Consider the following 22,576-nt stretch of genomic DNA (forward strand, 5'->3'; position numbering starts at 1 on the left):
AGAAGCTTCACACCATGTGAAAGATGGTAAATTATCAACTGGGTTTCCAGGAATTGATCTTAGTAACTGCTAAGTAGATACAAAGAAAATATGAAGTAGATGACACATCTCCATGGATCTGTGCAGGCACATTAAGATTCACAGAAGCCAACATCTTGGGACATTTCGGAGTGCTGAGGGGCAACTGATTTTAAATCTTTGGTTGCAACCATTAGGTTCAGACTACAAAATGCAGGATAGATCGTACAATGCTGTGGCAGACCCTGGTGTCGCTTGAATGCTGTCCCATTTATACCAAACACCTTTCCTTAAGATAAAGGGAAAGAATGTCAGTCCCCAACTGGACATCTGTCCCACCCCAACTCCACTCACAGCTCATTTAAAGACAAATAGTTTAGTCTAGAATAATTTATGAGATGCCAATAAAAGCCCTCAAAGCTAAATTAACCCTAGAGAGGAGAGAGAGCCCTGACCACCAGCTAAGTCCTCATAAAATGTTTTAATTTATTCCTTCTCTTAAGGCAGCGTTTAGACACAAGTGCATTTTAAAAAGGAAAGAAGAAAATTCTTTTGCTGCACTCTTTGGAGATCAGATACTACTATCAAAGCCCCTCAGACACTTCTGCATTTTTCTGATCATTAGCTCATAACTGAGCATTCGATTTTAGCTGCAATCTAATTGCCCAAAAGCCTTCACTGAGCAAAGAAAATCCAACACTGTATCTCAAGGTGATAAAACTGACCTCTCTTTATTCTATTCTCTTTATTCTAGATCTTTTCTATAGTTTAGTGGAAACAAAATACTGAGTTCATTGGTGAAAGAAAAAAAATTAAGAAAAGACCCTGCTGCTGCTGGTTACCTAAGAACCCAGGCAATGTTTTGGGGTGTTAAACTGTGTTATCTTCTTTAACAAGCAAAAAACATTCACCTTCGCCATAGGAAGATGCATCGGTTCCAAAGGTCTGGTTAAGCATGCTGTGGAAGGAAAGAGGGAGGAAGGGAAGGGAAGAGATACAGAAAAAGAGAGAGGGAGTTAAGGAAGAAGAGAGGAAGGACAGGAGCTTCAGAAAATCAAAGTGCTTTATTAAATAAAAATACTCAGAAGGGTTCGGGTTTTTATAAACAGATATGAAACAGGGTAAAGCTGTCACCCTTTAAAGTACTTGTGGACTCTCAAACATGGACCCTGGGGTCATGGTTTCTACTCCTTTCTGATCTAGTAGACCCTATATTGAAATTCCCAAGGTTTTTTCCATCCACATGAACTGATGCTGAGAGAACTGCTCTGTGGGAAGTGGCGAGGGTAAGTGGGCTTCTTCGGACACCTCTGCATTGGAACTTGGGGGGAATTCACACCCAGGAAATCCAAGCTCTCAAGGCTTAATGTGGTCCACTGGTCAGCGTCATGTCGCTATTATAAATACCTGAGGATCATGCTTAGGTCTGAAGTGTCCCATGAAGGCTCGTGTGTTGAAGGCTTGGTCCCCAATGCAGCAATGTTCAGGGATGGGGCTTTGGGGGCCATTAACCAAGGAAAAGTGTTTTAAGTCACTAACTGGATTTGATCCCACAGTAACTCACACAGCTGGGTCAAGAAAAGATGAGGAAGCATTATGAGGTTAACAGAGGGCTCAAGTCAGGGAGAGGAGAATTCCAGGTCCTGCGAGAGTTTCCATCTGAACTGTTTCAAGGATGATCCCATATCTGCCTTCTTGAAAACAGCACAGAGCAGAGGACACAAATGAGAATATCAATCTTGCTTACAGGCAGAGAAAGCACTGCCACTTAAAATATTTAGAACATGAATCATTTATGAGTTGTGACTTTGTGCTCTCATTATTTCTGGTTTGAACACCAGTGAGGAGACCTTGTCAGTCATCACTGGTGCACAGAAAGGACTTCTCATGGACTAGACCAGGTGTTCCATACTTGCTCCTTTGATATAAAAGAATGATTTACTAATGGGGCAAAGAGCAAGCTCAGCCCAATCCAAACAGAGAGATGAGTAGATTTTTCAATCTATTAATTGCACAGAGTTGGGTGTCATTCTGCTTCTTTCTTGGGAGTAGAAAGAGGGTATGGAATATATTCACTGAATGCAAAATTACCTTACTTCTATCCAGTGAAACCCTTTACAATGTTGATGTTTGGGGACATAACTAATAACCTCCTCATAAGCTCGTCTGGTCACCTTACATCTTTTAATGTAGCTATTTATCACATTGAATTCCACACATTTTGAAGTTGTGTCAATTAGGAACACATCTGGCTACAGGAAAGGAGAGAGCTGAAAAGCAGTGTCTTAAACAAATCCCTTTTTATTAGTCTCACTTAAACAACGGCTGGACAGCCGCAGCAGACTCACCCAGTTCAGGCCCGTGATGGTTTCAGGGTCTGCGGCTTCCTGGCTCTGTAGTCATCCCATCCTGAAACGGCCTTTCTTTTTTTGCACCAACAATGACTGACAAGGTCTCCTCACTGGTATTAAAACACTTTATTAGTGGTGCCACTGCCCAGAGAGACAACTCCCAAAATCTGAGCTCTCCGTGCAGTTGGACTTTTATACATAAGCAATTTTGGAGTACATCAAGGCAAGGAATTGGTGCAATTCTATTGGAAGTTTCTTTCTGCATTCCTTATGTGGGTACAAGCTTGTCAGCAAACTAGGGACTCTCATACAGCTTGGGGACTTTTCTTCCACTAACCCTAAGGGGGAATTGTTCTATCCCCGTTGCTCTGTTTCCTGCTTCTGCTACTGAGTTATCTTTTACAGGTACCTGTTAGCCACTGCAAGCCTGTATGGTTAAATGTCAGTAAGCAGAGCCGCTGTGTGTCAGCGTGCAATACCACAACTTGTCAGCTCTTAAATGGCTCAAGTTCCCATTTTGCTCTACCACAGTATGACATCCCTCAGCCAGTTGAAAAACAAATGGATAAATATGCACCTGCCTTTTGCACATACCTGTGTTCACCAAGTTCACCTGGTCACAAGCTTACCCTGGAGGGATTATTGAAGACAAGTTTTCAGGGCCCTCCCAAAGAGACGCTCTTTCAACAGTTATGGGGCATGTTCACAGACAGCTGGAACTGAGAGAGTCTTCTGATCAGAAGAGTTAAGTGCTAGTTCTTTTAGGGCTGGTGGAGGCCACATAGCAGGCCAGGCTGCTGCCCAGTCCTCTTCCATTCTCTTCTCTGGGAAGAAGGCGAGCAATGCTGGTACTGCAGGTCCTGGGGTCCCCCACATTCTGACCCCAGAGGCAGGAATCCTACACAACTCACCCTCCAGAGCCTGAGGACTGGAGGGTTATTTCTCTCCTGTCATCTGATGAAGGGTTATGCTCTCTTCAACCCAGGGCAAACATCCCACCCTCCCCCTCCCACACTGGCTTTGTCTTCTGCAATCACCCCACCCTCTCAGAACATGCCCACAGGTCTTTTGGAGCTCTGATCACATAAGTTACTTCTCTCTCCTTCCTGACCTGTGAATATGTGCTGATGAAGGGGCTTTGGGATCTCACCGTTTACAGCCCCACTTTCTCAAGCTGTTCAATACACATTAGATAGATGGATGGACGGATGGATGGAAAGGTATTTTAAAAACATGCCCTGGACAATATGTAAAACAGTGGATGTGTAACCAATGTGATTCTGCAATCTGGATACGGGGTAAAAATGGGAGTTCATAACCCACTTGAATCAAATGTACGAAATATGATATGTCAAGAATTATGTAATGTTTTGGGGCTGGAGATGTGGCTCAAGCGGTAGTGCGCTCACCTGGCATGTGTGCGGCCCGGGTTTGATGCTCAGCACCACATACAAACAAAGATGTTGTGTCCGCCGAATACTAAAAAATAAATATTAAAAAATTCTCTCTCTCTCTAAAAAAAAAAGGTTCTGAACAATTTTTAAAAAAAGAATTATGTAATGTTTTGAACAACCAATAATAAAAATTTTTAAAAATAAAGTACATGTTTCTATAAACCAAAAAAAAAAATGCCCTGGACACTGTAAGTGAGTACTCTTCATTGAGTTTTGCATTAGCATATAGACCAGAGCCGTGTTCTTATGTATTTTTCAGGTATCTCCAAATCTGTTCTTAGCTGCTCAAAACAAACCCTCCTGTTCTCATACAAAGAACATATGGTTGTGGTCAGTTTAAGGAATAATAGATCATATGGTTTTGAATATCATTCTAGCTGGAGATGGCAGGAAAAGCCTGGTTGCAGATAGATAAATATGGTTATAGGGGAATTGAAATATATACAATACTAACAGCCAGAAATTGTGACATTTAAAACTCTTTAAACTTTACATGATTTTCTTCAGTCCTCAAAAAGCTTTTCATGGGTGGTGGGACTGCAAATTGGTACAACCACTATGAAAAGTAGTATGGAGATTCCTCAGAAAATTTGGAATGGAACCTCCATTTGACCCAGCTGTCCCACTCCAAGGTTTATACCCAAAGGACTCAAAGTCAGCATACTACAGTGATGGGGCCACATTAATATTTATAGCAGCTCAATTCACAACAGCTAAATTATAGAACCAACCTAGGTGTCGTTCAGTAGATGAATGGATAAAGAAAATGTGATTATATAGTTTTTTCCAAAGGAATATTACTCAGCTTTAAAGAAGAACGAAATTATGGCATTTTCCAGTAAATGGATGGAGTTGGAGAATATCATGCTAAGTGGAATAAGCCAATCTCAAGAAATCAAAAGCTGAATGTTTTCTCTAACATGTGGATGCTAATTCACAATGGGGCAGAGGGTACTAGTGAAGAATAGAGTTACCTTAGATTTGGTAGAGGGAAGTGAAGGGAGGGGATGTGGGGATAGGAAGGATAGTAGAACAAAACAGACATTATCACTTTATGTATATATATGACTGCATGACCAATGTGATTCCACAACATGTACACTCAGAAAAATTAGAAATTATATCCCATCTATGAATGACATATCAAAGTGCATAAATGCATTCTACTGTCATGTGTAAATAAAGACAAATAAAATTTTTTTAAAAAAAAACTTTCCCAGATGAGACAACAGAACATTGTTAAATTTACTTGAATAAAGTCCCAATTAAAGTAGCAGAAATAGGGTTACCTGTGCCCTAGAGCCTATTAGTTTCTGCCTACCAGTGCCTTATTATTTGTTATTCTTTTTTTTTCCTGTTATTTGATTTTTTATTTTTATTTTTTTTAATTTTTTATTGTTGGTTGTTCAAAACATTACATAGTTCTTGATATATCATATTTCACACTTTGATTCAAGTGGGCTATGAACTCCCATTTTTACCCCATATACAGATTGCAGAATCATATCAGTTACACATCCATTGATTTACATGTTGCCATACTAGTGTCTGTTGTATTCTGCTGCCTTTCCTATCCTCTACTATCCCCGCTCCCCTCCCCTCTTCTCTCTCTACCCCCTCTACTGTCATTCATTTCTCCCCCTTGTATTATTTTTCCCTTTCCCCTCACTTCCTCTTGTATGTAATTTTGTATAACCCTGAGGGTCTCCTTCCATTTCCATGCAATTTCCCTTCTCTCTCCCTTTCCCTCCCACCTCTCATCCCTGTTTAATGTTAATCTTCTTCTCATGCTCTTTGTCCCTACTCTGTTCTTAGTTACTCTCCTTATATCAAAGAAGACATTTGGCATTTGTTTCTTAGGGATTGGCTAGCTTCACTTAGCATAATCTGCTCTAATGCCGTCCATTTGTTATTCTTTACAGATGTTTTGTCATTTATAAGAAAACACACAAAACACTGACACGTAACTTATTTTCCCCCTAAAATCAATGTATTTGCAATATTTAGAGAATAAAGCCCAGGAGACACTGCTGTCTTCCAATTTCTGGAGGCTACTATCAATCAAGACCCTAGTAGAAAAAAAAATATTCCATCAAAAGCAAAACTGTTTTTTTCAGCCTTGGCCCAGTCCCACACCTAAAGACCAGACACGCCCCAGGCAGGCATTGTTAACTCCACCTGATTTTGGACTAATTAGAGGAAATCTAGAGGATGGAAACAAAAACTTTGGGGAAAAAAGGATTTGCTTTCAGGAAAAGATTGAAAATACAACATAGATGTTAATCAAATAATGACTAGAAGAGGGATTGCAGGTGGGTCATGATATTCTTTGCAAATATTCAGAGACTGCAAACCAACGAGGAAGCTGGGAGGTCTTACAGATAAAACCTGAGTAATAGAATGGAACCCGAGACCATCGTTTTAGCCGAAGGTTGGGGAAGGCTTCCTAATGCTAAGCTCGAATGGATTGTGGAAGAGACTTCCTGAAGGGATGTGTGGAAACCCTGTTACTTGAGTCATGAAACTCCACAGAGATGGTACTAGAAAACAGGGAGTTAGAATTAATTATACATCACATCCGTGAGGCAGTCCACATGTATGATAAAAAAAAATCATCCCTTTCTGTCTCTGATTCTGTAATTTGGGGATTTATTTCTTTGGTGCAGGTTGATATATTTTATGTTTGGTTTTATTCTTAGAAATTTGTTAATGTTTCCCTCCAAAATCTATCTAATTAGACAGATAGATAGATATGATGAATAATAATATTATATATATATATATATATATATATATATATATATATATATATATATCAAATGAAACTTCCATTCAAAGAGTAGAAACAGGTTAAGAATTACTTATTAAGTTCCAATTAAGTAAATAGGTGTACTTTCTTCCTAGAGCTGGGGGATTGTGCACTGAGGATCTGCTAAATGTCTTAGTCCACCTGTGCTACTATAATAACATACCTGAGACTGGATAATCTACAAACAACAGAAAGTTATTTCTCATGGTTCTGGAGGCTGGGACGTCCAAGATCAAGGTGCTAGCAGATTCAATGTTTGCTGAGGGCCTAGTCTCTGCTTTCAAGAAGTGCCCATTTCTTTGTCCTCCAGAAGGGAGGTACATCACGTCTCCACATAGCAAAGAAATGGAAGAGCAAAAAGGACCTAGCTAGTTCCCTCCAATCCCTTCAAGCCAACACAATCCACTCAGAAGGATGGAACCCTCTTGCCCTAATCCTTTTCCAAAGGTCACGCCTTTGATACTTCTTGTTTATGGGGATGATGTTTCAACATGAATTTCAGAGGGACACAAATATTCAAACCATAGCACCCACCATCTTGGAAGTCCCATGCATCAGATTGACAGCTGCCAGACTAGTCATCTTCTCTCCCAAAAGTAATTTCCCTGGTGAGAAAGAGGAAGGAGGTAAAATGGTGTCATTAGAGGACGGGACTGACCAGTTCTGGGACTAAAAAGGCCAATGCAAGAGGCCAGCCAGAGAGTGACATTCACCTGCATCAAAGCCAACCACAGGCATGAATCCCCAGAGTGGGGGAGGGGAGGAAGGGATGCTCTAAAAAACTGAAAGTGCCTGTAAGAGAAGAATCCAGCTTGAAACACTTGCTAGTCCAACAAAGGTCCAGCATCTGCCAAATCCAAATCATTCAAGTAAGAGCTTTGTGCTGTGCTGTGGTTTGAACGTTTGTCCTCTCCAAACCTCGTGTCGAGATTTAATTGCCACGGTGACAACACTGGGAGATGGGACCCTCAAGTGATGCTCAAGTCTCTAGGATGTGCTTTTGAGAGTGGACTCAGACTGTTCTTATGGGGTGGGGGTGTTGTCACAGGAATGGAGGGTTCACTCCCTTTTGCACTCTCTTTTGCCCTTCCGGCATGTTATGCTGCAGCAAAATGTCCCTCCCCAATGTCTACCCCTGGATCTTGAACTTTCCACCCTCCACAAATGTAAGACAATAAGTTTATGTCTGTTGCAAATTACCCACTCTGGGGCATTCTGTAATAAGAGCACAAAATAAACTAAAATAGGCTGCTTCCACCTCCTTCCTCCCCCAGTTTGTCCCTAAGGATGGAAGACCCTTGGAAATAAGAGTGAGGAAACAACAGAAATTGGGGGAGTTTTCAGTTTATGTAATGTCCAAAGTGACCACTGCATGGAAACAGTCACTTTAGTTGATGAGATCAGTCAATGTCAAGGGGACTTTGCTACCTAAGAAGAGAGAAGAGCCCCCATATCCACTGTAGCATAAGTCACAGCCGCCAAGGTGACAGAGGGACAGAGGGAGGAATAAAGAAATGGTGTTCATACATATGGTGGAATATTATTCAGCCTTAAAAAAAAGAAGGAAGTTCTGCCATGTTTAATAACATAGGTGAACTCTGAGAACATTATACGGAGTGAAATAAGCTGGGTCAGGATTCCACTTGTATATGAAATCTGAAGTAGTCAAGTGCATAGAGACAGTAGAATAGTGGTTGCCAAGAACTGAGGGGAGGGCAAATGAGAGCTGCTGGTCAAGGGGCATAAAGTTTCAGTGCTGTCAAGTGAGAGCCACTGTACAACATGGTGCTTCAGTTAACAATACTGTGCTGTGCACCTAGTAATTTGTTGGATGTACAGATCTCATTTTAAGTGTTGTCACCACAATAAAAATAACTAGTTGTTAAAGGTAGTAAGTATAAAACGTTATCATAGTGCCTGACTTGTAAAAAATGTTCAATAAAACTAGACATCCTTTGTACGATGAAAAAAATAAGCATAAGAATCAATATTAGCTGACCAGGGGAGGAGAACAAAATAAATGTGAATGATCAACAAGAAAAATCAAATCAAGTTTGTTTGGGTTGTTTTCTAACTATGTTCAGTGCACTCTGCTGGTTCAGCAGACTGTTATAAATCACTCTGAATATGGCCCTACAAAAAGGCTCACTGACATCAGCAAAAGATTGCATGATCTGTCATGTTTTGCTTCCTCCCTAGACACCTCAGTTAGCAAAGTTGATGAGTTACTCAGCATCCCCACTCTTTAGTTTTATCGCCTCTAAAATGGGGACAAATCATAGCAGGCATGACATAATGCACTCATAAAATAGCAAGTACTCAAAAAGCCCTTATTTTATTGTTTTTTCCTTTTTGTTATACATGTATTTTGACATATCATACACACATGGAGTATAACTGTCCATTCTTCTTGTTGTACATGATGTGGAGTTTCACTGGTCATGTATTCATATATGAATATAGAAAAGTTATGTCTGGTTCATTCTACTATCATTCCCATTCCCATCCCATGAATTCTCAATGTAGTTTTAATTTGCATTTCTCTAATTGCTAGTGATATTGAACATTTATATATATATATATATATATTTGTTGACTGATCATATTTCTTCTTCTGTGAAGTGTTTGTTCAGTTCCTTTGCCCATTCATTGATGGGGTTATTTTCAAAACAACCATTGTTTTTTGTTTGTTTGTTTGGGTGTAGTTGTGGTTGTTGTTTGGTACCGGGGATTGAACTCAGGAGCACTCAACCACTGAGCCACATCTCCAGCCCAATTTTGCATTTTTATTAGAGACAGGGTCTCACTGAGTTGCTTAGTGCCTTGCTGTTGCTGAGGCTGGCTTTGAACCCCCAATCCTCCTGTCTTAGCCTCCCAAGTGCTGGCATGTGCCACCACACCCGATCCAACCATTGTTTTTATCCCCATCTCAGAGTGACAGGTGTAACTAGACCCACCCATAGGGGGAAAGTCGTAAAGCCTTTCCTTCATGAGCCCAACTGAAGTATTGTTAGAAGTGACTTACCTGGGTTCCCCAATTTAAATTACCTCCATACATCATAAAGATGTTTAAAAATATCTGTGTTGGAATACCCATTTTCACTAACTGCCATATAAACTTAGTCTCTCAGCAGATTTAGGATCTCACTGGTTCTCGTATGTCACACAAAGGCCCCATGGGGTGTTTCAAAAGTAAGACACCTGAAGTCAAAGCAAACTTTTCTGTAGACTGGGAACTCACACTGCTAAAAGGTGTCCTCTGACAAATCCTCTTTCATCTTGGAAAGGCATTACCACTCACACAGGGGGACGCTTCTTTCTAGTCACATGTCGTCCCTTTATTCACAAGGCTTATTTATAGCCATCTCTTTGCATCATATATTATTTGTCGTAGTTGTAAGCTCCAATCTTTTGAAAAAGGAAGATTTACTATTGATGTTATTTAACTGTCATTTTATTGTACTTTTGTTTTATCAAAAAGCATACAGTTGGGCTGGGGATGTGGCTCAAGCGGTAGAGCGCTCGCCTGGCATGCGCGGGGTGCTGGGTTTGATCCTCAGCACCACATAAAAATAAAATAAAGATGTTGTGTCCACCAAAAACTGAAAAATAAATATTAAAAAATTCTCTCTCTCTCTCTCTCTCTCTCTCTCTCTCTCTCTCTTTAAAAAAAAAAAACAGCATACAGTAAAGCTTTCCCTTCTAAGCCACCTGTTCCTGTTCCCCTCGCCCTCTTCCCACACCTCTAATCACTGATATTTCCCAGACATCATTGAGAGAGGACACCGGCCACCAGCTCTAACATCACCACACTTTCTTGTGGCTGTGACAAGGATTTAAGGCCTGAATACTCTTCTCTGGAACACTTGTTAGGGCTGCTTTTGCAGCAAGCAACTTTGAAGGATGAGAGGCTATTCCATCTGGGAAAGAAGCAGGCGTGCTTGCCGACCCCTCCCAGAAGGCCATGAGTTCCAAAGCTCATTGTCCCCTCTGCTGCACTCAAACCCACTGCCCATGCAGCATCCTGTGCAACCAGGCAAACGGAGGGGTAGCAAATCTAACCTGAAGCTCCTGGTGCTGCCTGCTGCACTGGATAACATGCTTTGTCTCTGACCCGGGAGTCTGTGTCTTCCACCAGCATCTGTCCAGACATGGCAGGCTAACATGGGATACCTGCAGGATGAAATCCCAGACTGACAGGTGCCCCTCCAGTTTCTTTATATATGTGCAAGGAAATGACTGTATGTTGTTATCTTCCTTTTTTTTAATACAAAAGACAGGATATTACACACATTTTCTGCATCTGGATTTTTTTCACCTAACAACATAACTTAGGAATTTTTCTATAAACTGGAGAATTTCTCAACTCATAGTTCCACAGGGTTCCAATATACAGAGGCTATAAATGAATCCCCTATTGATGAACACTTAGATTGTTTATGTTATTTTGCTGTTACAAACATTGCAGTAGTAAATGTATGTCTACATAAATCATTTTCATGCATACACAGATATATGGATAAAATAAATTTCCATTTATAAGTCTAATTGATACTGCTACATTGTCCTTCAAATGTGTTCTATCAATATACATTCCTGATCACCACTTATAAAAGTTTTTCCATTGTCTTTCCAAATGTACATTAATAAACACTTGGATATTTACCAATTTGATAGATAAGAATTGGGTCTCTCTGCATTTTAACTTAATTGTTTTTATCAGCAAAATTAAATTTTTTCCACATATTTAAGAACCACTTATTTTCTTTTTCCAAATTATTTAGTTAGCCTTTTCCCATTATTCTACTGGAATTTTTTTTATTTCTATAAGTCCTTTATATATTAGTTATACTGCTATGTCTATGATTTAAATGGCAATTTTTCCTAGTTTTCTTAATTGCCTTTTTACTGCCTTTAAGATACTTTTTTTCCTATGCAGAAATATTTTTTCACTTGCATTTAACAATTTTCCTGCTTTGGGATCTTAAGTTATGATTAGAAAGTCCTTTTCCCCATCAAGGTTATAAAGAGATTATCCCTCGTTTTCTTCTAGTAGATATAGATCTTTTTTAAATCGAAGTTCATAATTTCCATTAAGGTTCACTCTTGGTGTTGTACATTCTAGGGGTTTGGACAAAAGTATAATCCATCATTCTAATTTCATGCACTGATGCAATAGTTTCGCTGCCCCAAAGTCTCTGTTTGGGCCTATTAATACCTCCTCAATGACCCCCAACAGCCATTGATCTTTTCACTGTCTCTCTAGTTTCACTCTTCCGAAAACACCATACAGTTAGAAACATACAGTGCATGGCCTTTTCAGATTGGCTTCTTTCTCTTAAAAATATGCATTTAAATTTTCCCCATATCTTTTTGTGATTTGACAGTTCATTTCTCTTTAGTGCTGAATAGTATTTCATTGTCCCAATGGGCCACAGCTAATTTTTCCATTCACTCACTAAAGGGCACCTTGGTTGCTTCCAAGTTTAGGAAGTTATGAGTAAATTTGCTACAAAGGTTCATGTGTTGTTCTCCCTTTTTTAAACATCTAAATCTTGCTCTCCTTGGCATTCATCCCAGTTAGATGGTGTAAGATAAAGATTGGATTTTACTTTTCAAATGGCTCTTCAGTTATGAAATGGATGAATTGAATGGTCTCTCTTTGCCCTGGTGATTTGAAGTGTTACCACCTTTGTCCTGTTCTAAATTCCTCCTTGTGTAGGGGCTGATGTCTGGACTTCTCTTTGTTGTACTTGTCCAAGTCACATGGCAGTACCAATGAGCCTTGTGACCCACTGGATCCCTGTTCTCCCATAATTCTCTGAGTTTCACTTTAGAATTGGCTTTCCTGGTTCAAAATTAAGTAACAAAACAAAGCTACACTTTTGAACCAGGCATCTTGGTCCAAAACACTATCGCTTTTTTTTATTTTTTTTGAAGTCACATTAATCTTATTACATCAATTAGGAAAGAATTCATGCTGTCAGATCTTCCTGCCTAAGAATGTAGCATGTCTTCCTGTTTGTTCAAGTACTGTTGGCATCCTTCCAGGGATTTAAATTTTTATTCATTGTAGTTCTTGCTCATTGCTTGTTAAACTTATTCCTATTACTTTGTTTGTTGCTGTTGTAAACGGGGTTGTTTTTCCTTTATAGTTCCTCTGGTTCTTGGGAGTACATATGAAGACTATTGATTTCTGGATATTAACTTTGTTCTCTATCACCTTATTGAACTCTCTAACAGTATTTCAACTGGGCTCTCCTGAGGTTTCCACCTATATGATCAGAGTGTGCTCAGACGATGCTGATGCTGTCGTTACCCGCTGCTTTCCCATTATTATACTTCTAATCTCTTCCCCTTGTTATGTTGGTTAATAGCTTCAGCAGATGCACAATGGAGTTATAGTGATGGTCTTGGCATTTTCCTGGATGTAGTAGAAATCCCTCCAGGGTTTCCCATCCAGCATGATGCTGTGTGTGTGTGTGTTTGTGTAAACTCATGTTGGAAAAAAAAAATCCCTTTATTCTACTTTATTGAGTTTTTATCCAAAGTCGTGGTTGAATTTTATCAGATGCCTTTTCAGTGTCTGTGATTACGATCATATTTTTGTATTTTATTTTTTTATGTAATCCATTTTCACATTTCTGGAATAAGCCTATATTGTACTGTTGTTTTCCTCTGCTGTTTGATGGACAGAATTTTATTTAGGATTTTTTACATTCCTAACCTAGGGCCTTCTTTTACTCCCTTCCCCGTGTTCTCAGGTGGATAATATCCATGATGCAGGCATTGGATGGCAACAGTCTGAGGTCGTCCTTACTTTAATATGCTCCAGAACACTGTGAATAGCCTTGAAACCATCTGCCACTTAAAGGCTCAGTGAAAGCTACAAAACTAGCTAGGATTGGTACTTGGGTGGAGAAGGACCTCTCATCACTTTTTCTATATATCTTCTAGAAATCAGTATGTTTGGTTTGCATGATCATTTCTCATGCTGTTCTGCTTTACTCTCTTATTAGTTTTATGCCATTTATGAGAAAAGAGATAGCCAATAATTACTATATGTTGAGAGAGGCTTCCAGACAAATTTGCATTTTTTTTTCTAGAACAGTGTCATTTGCAGGATCTTAACACGCTGGGGTGGATGCTGTTGGTACCACCCCAGACCCCGTGCCTGCTTCCCAGCTGCCCAAGTGCCTTCTGAGAATAGCCCTTGGACTACAGAAGCCAGCACCCCTGGAAATGACACAGCAGCAGACTTGGACTGAGTGTAAAACACTCAGCCACCTTGCCTTGAGGCAGGACCACTCTGAGGTGTCCTTCAGATTTCAGAATTTTTTATGAGGACAGCCTCTGCCTAGATTTGCTCAAAACCTCCTTCTTGCCCAGCTTCTTCTTCACTTGTCCTATTTTCCCGACTCTCTCAATAAATCAATGTCCAAGAACCCCAGACTCAGCCTCTGCTTTCAGGTAGCCTGGCCTAAGACACTTTAGACAAATCATCATTTATGGCATCTACAAGCATGGGGGAGGTGCAGCTTTGAGGTCCCCTTGCAACGATCATTTGCCCCCCACCCCGGGAATCAAGGGTCTTCATGTGGGAAACCAATGTGTGGAAAGGAGAATGTCATGAATTTCTGTGCAGTAACAGGATGCTTCTACTCCAAATACCACAAATTCACACATGGAGACGAATGCTCGTAAGACCAGAAAAATCATTTTATTTCAATACAAAAGGAATGATCTTTATCTGAGGATTGAGCATGTACCGTAGCACTTTATGATATTTGTGGGCCCCCCCATGAAAATTTCATATTTTCACACTAGAATTGTAGGATGGGAGAGTGAAAGGGAAAAATCACCTACTTAAATGCTAGTTAATAAAGACTTTGTTCCTAATACTTTTTTGCTTATATTTTTCTATCACTGCCAAGTTCTATTTTCCAACTCATAAAATTGATAGTGCCATCAAGTCACTCTCCATGGGCTTTGAGGGGAACAATAATGAGCAATGTCTGCCTTCTCCTCTCACCCAAATTAAGACTGTCGGCATTGAATTTGGCCGTTCTTCATAAAAAATTTTTAAAGTTTTTATTTTTAACATGTAATTCTTAAGCATTTATTTTGACTCTCTCTCTCTCTCTCTCTCTCTCTCTCTCTCTCTCTCTCTCTCTCGCTCTCGCTCTCTATTAATTCAGTCCTCAGGGTCATCTCTCTGACTGCCTCCACCCTGCCCATTCGGGCCTGAATTTCCAAGTCCTCATTGTACAATGTGCAGACTCTAAACCATTGCAACAACCCCTCTCATCTCCTACTATGGCATCTCCCTCCACTCATCCTCTCACTGATAACAATGTCACTGTCCTGCTCAAAGTCCCAGTTAACAACTACCCATGCCCTTTGCATGAGATGCAACATCTTCAGGGTGGCATTCACGACCCTCCGCAATCAATTTCTACCTAACTTTGAAGCTGAACCACCACCACTGTTCTGAACAAATCTCCCACTGGTACCAAAACAGACTTCATTGTCCCCAAAAGTACACCTGTGCCTTTCTCCATCCACAACTTTGGATGATATCGTCACTCCACCTCAGGTGCCTCTTCCTATACCACATGCCACACACCAAATTTCCAAAATCTATCTAAATAGCAATCTCTGTGTGTCTTCTTTCTGTCTGTCTGCCTCTGTGTCGATGCTAGTGACATTCTGTGTGTAGCACTTAAGTGATATTCATCACACAATATCTTATTTTGTACACATTTCTGTCTCTGCATCATGTCCCTAAGTAGATGCCACAGGATAGGACCACATCTTAAATACCTGGTCTCTCCCGTGTTAGTTAGCATGGTGATGGCGCAGAGGAAGTGGGGTTAATGAAAAGTGAATAAGCAAATAATGCATTTCTTGAGCCACATAATTGTACTGAAGATGACAGAGCCTGGAGTCAAGCAGGGTTGAGAATTAATGAGGGGTGAAAGGAAAGCAGTTTATTTTTTCTACAGCTATAATCTCCATGGCATCAAGAGAGGAGAACCAGGCCAGGACCTCAAGAGCAACTGTACCTGTTTCAAAGAGTTGCCTGTTTCTAAGCTGGGCTACGTGTGTCCCCCCATCACTGAAACACAGGAAGAAATGATTAGAGATTTTATTTCCCACTGCTCTGAACACCTGCTTTAATGAAGCTGGAGTCTGCAAAAATGATATCTCCATCAAGGTGGCTCCTCATTAACTGTTTCATAACTGTCCACGTGACACTTTAAAATGGTCCACATAGAAAATGGCTCCCAGGCACCTGAGTGAGCAGCTGGCTGGTCCCCCTTATCAGAAGCTTTAGGTCCTGCTGACAAACCATTGTCAGCACGGTCTCGGGCCCCACAGCCAGGAGGTAAGCCAGTAAATGGCTGAGCCACAAGGCTGCCAGAACTTAGGGGGTGGGCAGCAGCCATACTGCATCTGCTATTAAACTTTTCCTGGGGAAGACAACACAGGAGTTTAGTTGACTTCTATCTTTGCTTTTATCAAAGCAGTATAACTGTGACTAACATGTCCAGTTGCTTTGTGAGATCACCAAGAAGCCAAATCCACCATCAAGAGGGACACAGGACAAGGATGGCCCAACCCAACTCCTGAGTCCTTTTCAGAAATGGAGATTACCAAGAGAAGCCAGAAGGAGAGCAATGAATTAATGGGTAGGAGGCAGCAGTGTGCAGGGTAGCCTTGTTAAGTGGGGAAGGAAAATGGACAGTTAGCCCAGCTGCCAGAGCTCTCCAGAAGCAGGAGAATGTTGCTCCACCAGCCACCATGGAGGCTCACTGAATGCATATGGCGGACCAACCCTCCATTGATGGCAACCAAGGGAGTAGATGTTTGCCTGCACCTCCCTGCCTCTCTTCCTCATTCTCTCCTCTGATCTTCATCCCTTATCTTCCTTTCTGTCTCTCTTATCATGTCACAAAGGAAGATCCAAACTGTGTGTAGGGCAGGAGAGGGCAGATGTTATTTGAGGGTTAGAATTAAGTTCTCAAAGGAGAACATTTCAAGTCTGAGGAACAAGAACATATAAAGAACTTCTGAAATGCTCAGCACTATTTGCATCGGAGGAAGTAATTCTTATTAAAAATGAAAAGTCTGCTCTGGTGTGCCCTCAATTTACATATCATCTTTGTAAAAAAAAAAAATGGTTCACATTTACCAGAGAAATCAGCTGCTAAACCACTACTCTGTACTGACGACTCACCGCATAGAATCTAGAACCCAGCCAACAGCAGTTTGCTCAGTGTATGGTATGACACCATCCCTCAACATGCGGTTGTAGTGCCTGGAAAATCAGATTTGTTTTTGAGTCAGTAACATTGACTGGTTTGTGCCCGGCAATCTATATAATTGCCCAGACTCCTGGGGAGCTCCTTCTTAAAATATTCTGGGGAAATTTCAGCTACTACCCTCAAGCAATTTACCCTAAGTGAAGAGAAAATACACATTCACACATGGATTGATTAGAGCAGGAGAAAGAATCAACTTTGACTTGAGGTTTTCTAGGGTCTTGAACAAAAGTAATCAATATCATAGTTTAAAGAAAAAGAAGTTTGAAAGTTGTTTTTTAAGGTTCTTTGGGTTTCGATCAATGCAGAGAAACCATTTCATTGGCAAGATTCCTTTGTTTATGATTTGAAATGAACATTATCCTATGAAAAGGAAATCATGAAGGATCCCATGCCTTTTCATGTTAGTATAAACAAATTACCAGCTGCTGTCCTGAAAGTTGGTCCTATCAAGGGAAAAGGTAAAAATGCAGAGCCCATTATGAGGGGTGGGGAGGGGAGCATCTCGGCAGCACCACATTCTGTGAGTGGGAATCCGGGACTCAGGGAGATAAAGAAAATTGGCCCCTTGATAAGTTTGTGCTCCAAATCTCTGCTCTTATGGCTTACAAATAGCATTTAGATAATAGTAACAACTTGAGGCACTTAGTGAGTTTGTCCCTGGCTGTCCTCAGAGAGTCGCCAGAATCTCTCAGTGAGTTGCATATGACCAGAAGCAAGCCAAAGTACTTTCATAGTTCTAGAAACCAAATCATGAAAGTGCCTGGTTTTCAAGGTTTCCTAAGCTCTAAGGATCAGCTGCATTGTGATTCCTGGAAAAGACCAGGAAGGAGGAAAATGGTTCAGGGCTGCAGGAGGCTGGCCTGTCCCTGTGCACCCCATGGAGGAGATAAGGGACCATGGCCTCTCAGAAATGGGAAGGGAATGAGGGGAGATCTGGCTGCCAGCTTCCTGCTGCCTGCCAGCCGTGCCCTGGCTTCTCAGGGCTAGTAAGTGGGAGCTATGTGGTCTGGAAGCGGGAACCTCAATCTTTCCTGATGTTATTGATTTACAACATTGTTTTTAGGCATAAGTTTCAGGAAGTACAAAATGTCACATAGATGTGTTTTTCCTAAACTATGAGGTCAGAGCCAAGCCTGGACCCTGGGCATCTGCCATAGGTATAGCACAAGACTCCTGCCCCAGGCCTACCAAGTGCACTGACCTGGGTGTGTGACTATTGCAGCCACCACAAGCCCTCAGTCTACTGTGCTGTGCCCTCAATGCTGCTGAGATGCCTATCCCTGCACAGAAATACACAGGGGCACCAGCCTGTGAGCTGTGGTGCTGGAGGGGCACTTCAAATGCCTCCCAGCCCTGCTGGCCTGTGCCATGGCCCCTGAGCCGGGTTCTGCTTTTCTCTTAAACCACAGGCTGCATCCTGTCCCACCACACATCCCCTATTGTTCCAAGCCACTGGGCCTTGACTTCAACGGTGTTAGAATTTTCCAGAATTGCAGGGCAAACCTCTGTTAAGGTCAGAGAATGGGAAAGACAGGTGTCTCCACAGCGCATGGGACTACATTCTGAGAACAAAATGGATGGGCCCTGGAGGACTTAGAGAGAGGGGCATGTTTGGAGTGGAAGGTACAGGGGACCTGGCTCAGCGGCTCACCTGGCTCCTGTGTTCTGAGAGGCAGCCATGCTCTCCTACAGGAAGGAGGAACAAGGGCAGGCCGGCCTCAGGCTTGTACCTTGTCTCCCCCTACACCATGGGCATGACAAATTGAGGGGTCTGCAGGGTGGGGACGGGCTCAGGACCCTTCCTTTGCCTTCACCCACTCCCAAACACAGCACATGCCCGTTAACTCACCTGTGGGTGAAGATGCAGTTGTTGATATGGAGGGCAGGGCAGGTGGCAGAATTTCTGGGGTAGAGCAAGTGATTGGCACACAGGGCTGTGGGCACTTTGCTCTTCCCTTGGAATCTCACAGCTGCCCAGCTGCCTCCTGCTTCAGACTGGGCTGGCCCTGTGTCATTTCTTTAGTGGCAGGTCACCATCCTATCTCCGTCATGCCCATCTTTCCCCAAGGCTCTCCTACACAAAAGTGGGAGAGCTTCAAGCTTCCCATTTCCCATGAGATAAATTATCAGCAGCTCATATGCAGCCATTTGGAAAAATCTCAAGGGCGACCATGCTGATCTTGGCTTCAGAGGCCAGTAGACATCTCAGAGTGAAAACTGTGAGCCCAGCTGCTTTCCGGGGATGCAGCATGAAAGCTACACAGGGATGAGGTGAGATCTCGCAGGAGGCACCTTCTGTCACTCACACAAACCCCATGACATAGCAAACCTTCTCTGCATGCCAGCCTGGTAAACATCGAGGCTGCTGCTAATGGGACAGTGGGCAAAGTCACCTGCAGCGGGTCTCCCTGTGAAGTCCAGGCTGTTCTGACCACTCTCTGTGTCCCCCAGGCTTGGACACCAGGCAGGCACAGGTCATCGTCCTGTCCTCTGGCACCAAGTGCATCAGTGGCGAGCACATCAGCGACCAGGGCCTGGTGGTCAATGACTGCCATGCGGAGATCGTGGCCAGGAGGGCCTTCCTTCACTTCCTGTACGCACAGCTGGAGCTGCACCTGAGGTACGGGGCCCTGGCTGGGCTGGTCGGACTCCAGGGGCTGGCTGCTCCTTGATGGGTGTGTTGGCACACCACTGCTGGTAAGCAGCCAGGGGAACAGAAGGGGGACCCAAAACCAGCTCAGAACACACTGCTCCCTTCATCCTGGCAGATTCCTTCCCAGGGTGCTCCACGAATCGTCCCCTTCTATTCAGACCTGAGGTACCCTTTGAGCACCAGCAAGATGCTGAGACACCAGGTCCCTTCCTCGTTACTCCGTGTCGCTCCCCAGGAAACCTGTTTGCCTACGAGTTGCATACACACATACTTCCACACAGCTGCCCCCACATGGACACACTCAGGGACACGCCCTGTCACAGCTCATTCCATTTGATTATTTCTTTTAAAACATGCAGGGGCTCATCACAATGTCCCCAAAACTCAACCTTCTTCATGAGGCTCGGATGCCACTACAGTCCAGGAAGCCACAGACACAGCCATGGCTTCATCTCACATGCAGTCCACGTTCAGTGAAGGTGTTTCTCCAGTGACATGCTGGGACTCTAAATGCCAATGGCATCAAGACAGGATCCAGCTCTAGGGACAGCTAGAGGAGCACAGAGGAGACCCCCAGTGCTGGCTTCATATGTGCCCTTAACTGCTTTTAATTGAAGGCAATACTCTTTCCACCACCAGCTTCCAGTTAGGTCCAGAATGAGCATGGAAGGAAGGAAGGAAGGAAGGAAGGAAGGAAGGAAGGAAGGAGGAAGGAAGGAAGGAAAAAACAAAGGGAAAGAATGAATTCACTATCTCTTGGGAGATGGGAGGTATTCCTCTCTCTAAAACCCATAGCTGTATTGACTAAACTAAAGGTGTGTTCCCTTACTGTGTGAGGTGACTTGGATCAATGTGCCTGCTGATAAACTTTCAATTCAGCCATGGAAATGTGCCAGGTTGGAGGCCACCTTTCTGCTCATTTTTGACAAGATTGTATCCACCTTGAATGGGGCCCACAGGGCAGGATTTCCATGGGAAGGAGTGCCATCCCCTCCCTGCTCAATCTTATCTTTAAAATTTCTCAGCCAGGGAAATTTCTTACAGAGTCCAGGTTTCTGTAAGAGTGGCCAAGGCTCAAACACTAGGCTCACAGATGGCTACCATTTTGTTTCCCAGGTGACAGGCTCCATTTCCACTGGACAAGTCCCAGGCAAGCAGCTCTTACATATGACAAGGTGGCCAGTCCCATGTTGGTGCACAGAACCTCCCAGCCCTTGTCCTGCTGGGTGAGGCCATCCTCTCCTGGCCTCATTTCTCCCTACACCCCCACATTCCCAAATGTGTTCAGTTCTCTAGACCTTGCCCTCAGGTAGTGGGACTAAAGTAACCAAGGTCGGGTTTTGAGACGTTACCTGTCTCATTACTCCACCTCCAAGTGCATTTTAGTAAGGGCATTCTGAGAGGCCTCTGAGACCCCGAGAAATGTGCTCGGAGGTTGGAATTTTCAGTGTTCTCATGACAGCCTTCTCCATTCATCAGGAAAAGGCAGACTGTCACCTGGGCTGGCATCTCTCTCTAAGACACATTAAACAGGAGTAGAGATGCAGGTGATCCGAGCGCATGTCTCGGATGCATGCCTGCACTGAGCTATTCGGTCACAGGGTTTGATGGCTGTGGGTCTCTTTGCCAGAATGTTCCTTCCTTGCATCCTCCAGCTGCCCTTCTATAGCCTTTGAAGCAGTGTTCCTCAAATCCACTAATAATGGGATCTCAGGGGGGCTCTGTGAGCGACTCATCATGCCCATTAGCATGTGCAGCAGCCACACAAAGGGAAGAAAGGCCCGAGTATATGCCAAACAGACTCAAATAAAAGCAATACCTTAATACACTCAATTAATTTTTATCTGAGCCTCTGAGCAGTGCGCAGAAGCCTGATATATTGCCCCATCGGTTCCAGGAGGCCCGCCCAGGCGCGGCTGGAGTTGAATGTAAGGGAACAGAGTTGGAAATCTCTCAAAATGCAGAAAAGGATTTCTCCTGAATATCCAACTGCTCAGTTGGAAATATTTCCAAGTACCCTTTCCTCCGGTTTGTGTAGTGGGAGGGAATCAGGCCAAGATCTGCCAGGAGCTGGCTGCATGCCCAGCACTGTGCTGCCAGCTTGTGGGGTGGGGGCTCAAAGACAATGTCTCCCATCCATGCCCTGCATGGGGGCACCAGTAATGGCTATGAAAAGCTAGCTACAGGGAGTGAGGTTTGAGCCCCTTGGCACACTGGGCACGTTGGTCCCCGGGACCCCTGGAGGAGCTCACTTGGGCAGAGGGAAGGTGGGTGGTGGCCAAGGAGTAAAAGGCACAGCAGCAGGAAGGCTGGTAAGGCGCCTCCCAAGTTTCCTGGGGAGAAAATGTCTGTTCTGCTGCCTGTGAGATCTTAGGGCCCAGCAACACAGAATCCATCACCAATGGGGCAGAACGTGTGAAAACAGCCAGACTGGCAGAAAGGAGGCTGCAAGAAACCAGGGAGAAGAAAATCCAGGAGAAGAAATGCAGCCACGTTGATGCAGTGCCCAGGCTGGGGTCTCCCCACCTCAGCGGAGGCAGGGGGCCTCTCACATTAGAGTTTAAAAGCTACAGGAGAGGTTTCCAGGAGTAACAAGCCAGAATTCCTCCAAGATGAGGCAGTTTAGGTTTGTCCAGATGCACCCCAGGAAGAGTCTGTCCTGGTTGCCATTTCTATCTAGCCCTGCTGGGGGCCGAACCCCAGCCCCCTTTTTTAAAATCCCTTTCTGCCTTTAATGCTCACATGTGTTGCCCACCAGGACCAACAAGTCTACAGTCCTGCCAGACATTGCCAAGAGGAGCCTTTGTGAGCCTGCAGGATTAGGGCTTTATAAACTGTAGATGCTGCCTCTGCGTAAGATAAACCTGAAATGTAAATGCTAAGACAGTGAGGATGGCGGGATTTCTGCAGCTTGTTTGCTTTCACGTGGTTTCCCCGCAGCCTCTCTCGGAAGGGTCTGTGCA

At 43.2% G+C, this 22,576-nt stretch overlaps 1 protein-coding gene across 1 annotated transcript in view; it reads left to right on the forward strand.

The window, feature by feature from the left end:
• Positions 1-22,576, forward strand: part of Adarb2 (adenosine deaminase RNA specific B2 (inactive)) — a 489,843-nt gene that overhangs the window by 418,529 nt on the left and 48,738 nt on the right. The window contains exon 5 of the mRNA XM_046432149.2: positions 19,412-19,580. Coding sequence (XP_046288105.1) covers positions 19,412-19,580 — 169 coding nt within the window. The remainder of the gene's footprint in view (positions 1-19,411; positions 19,581-22,576) is intronic.

The sequence above is a fragment of the Marmota monax genome, unplaced genomic scaffold (genome assembly GCF_021218885.2).
Source record: "Marmota monax isolate L192 unplaced genomic scaffold, Marmota_monax_Labrador192_F-V1.1 WCK01_AAM20220418_F8-fsc00071, whole genome shotgun sequence".
NCBI lineage: Eukaryota > Metazoa > Chordata > Mammalia > Rodentia > Sciuridae > Marmota > Marmota monax.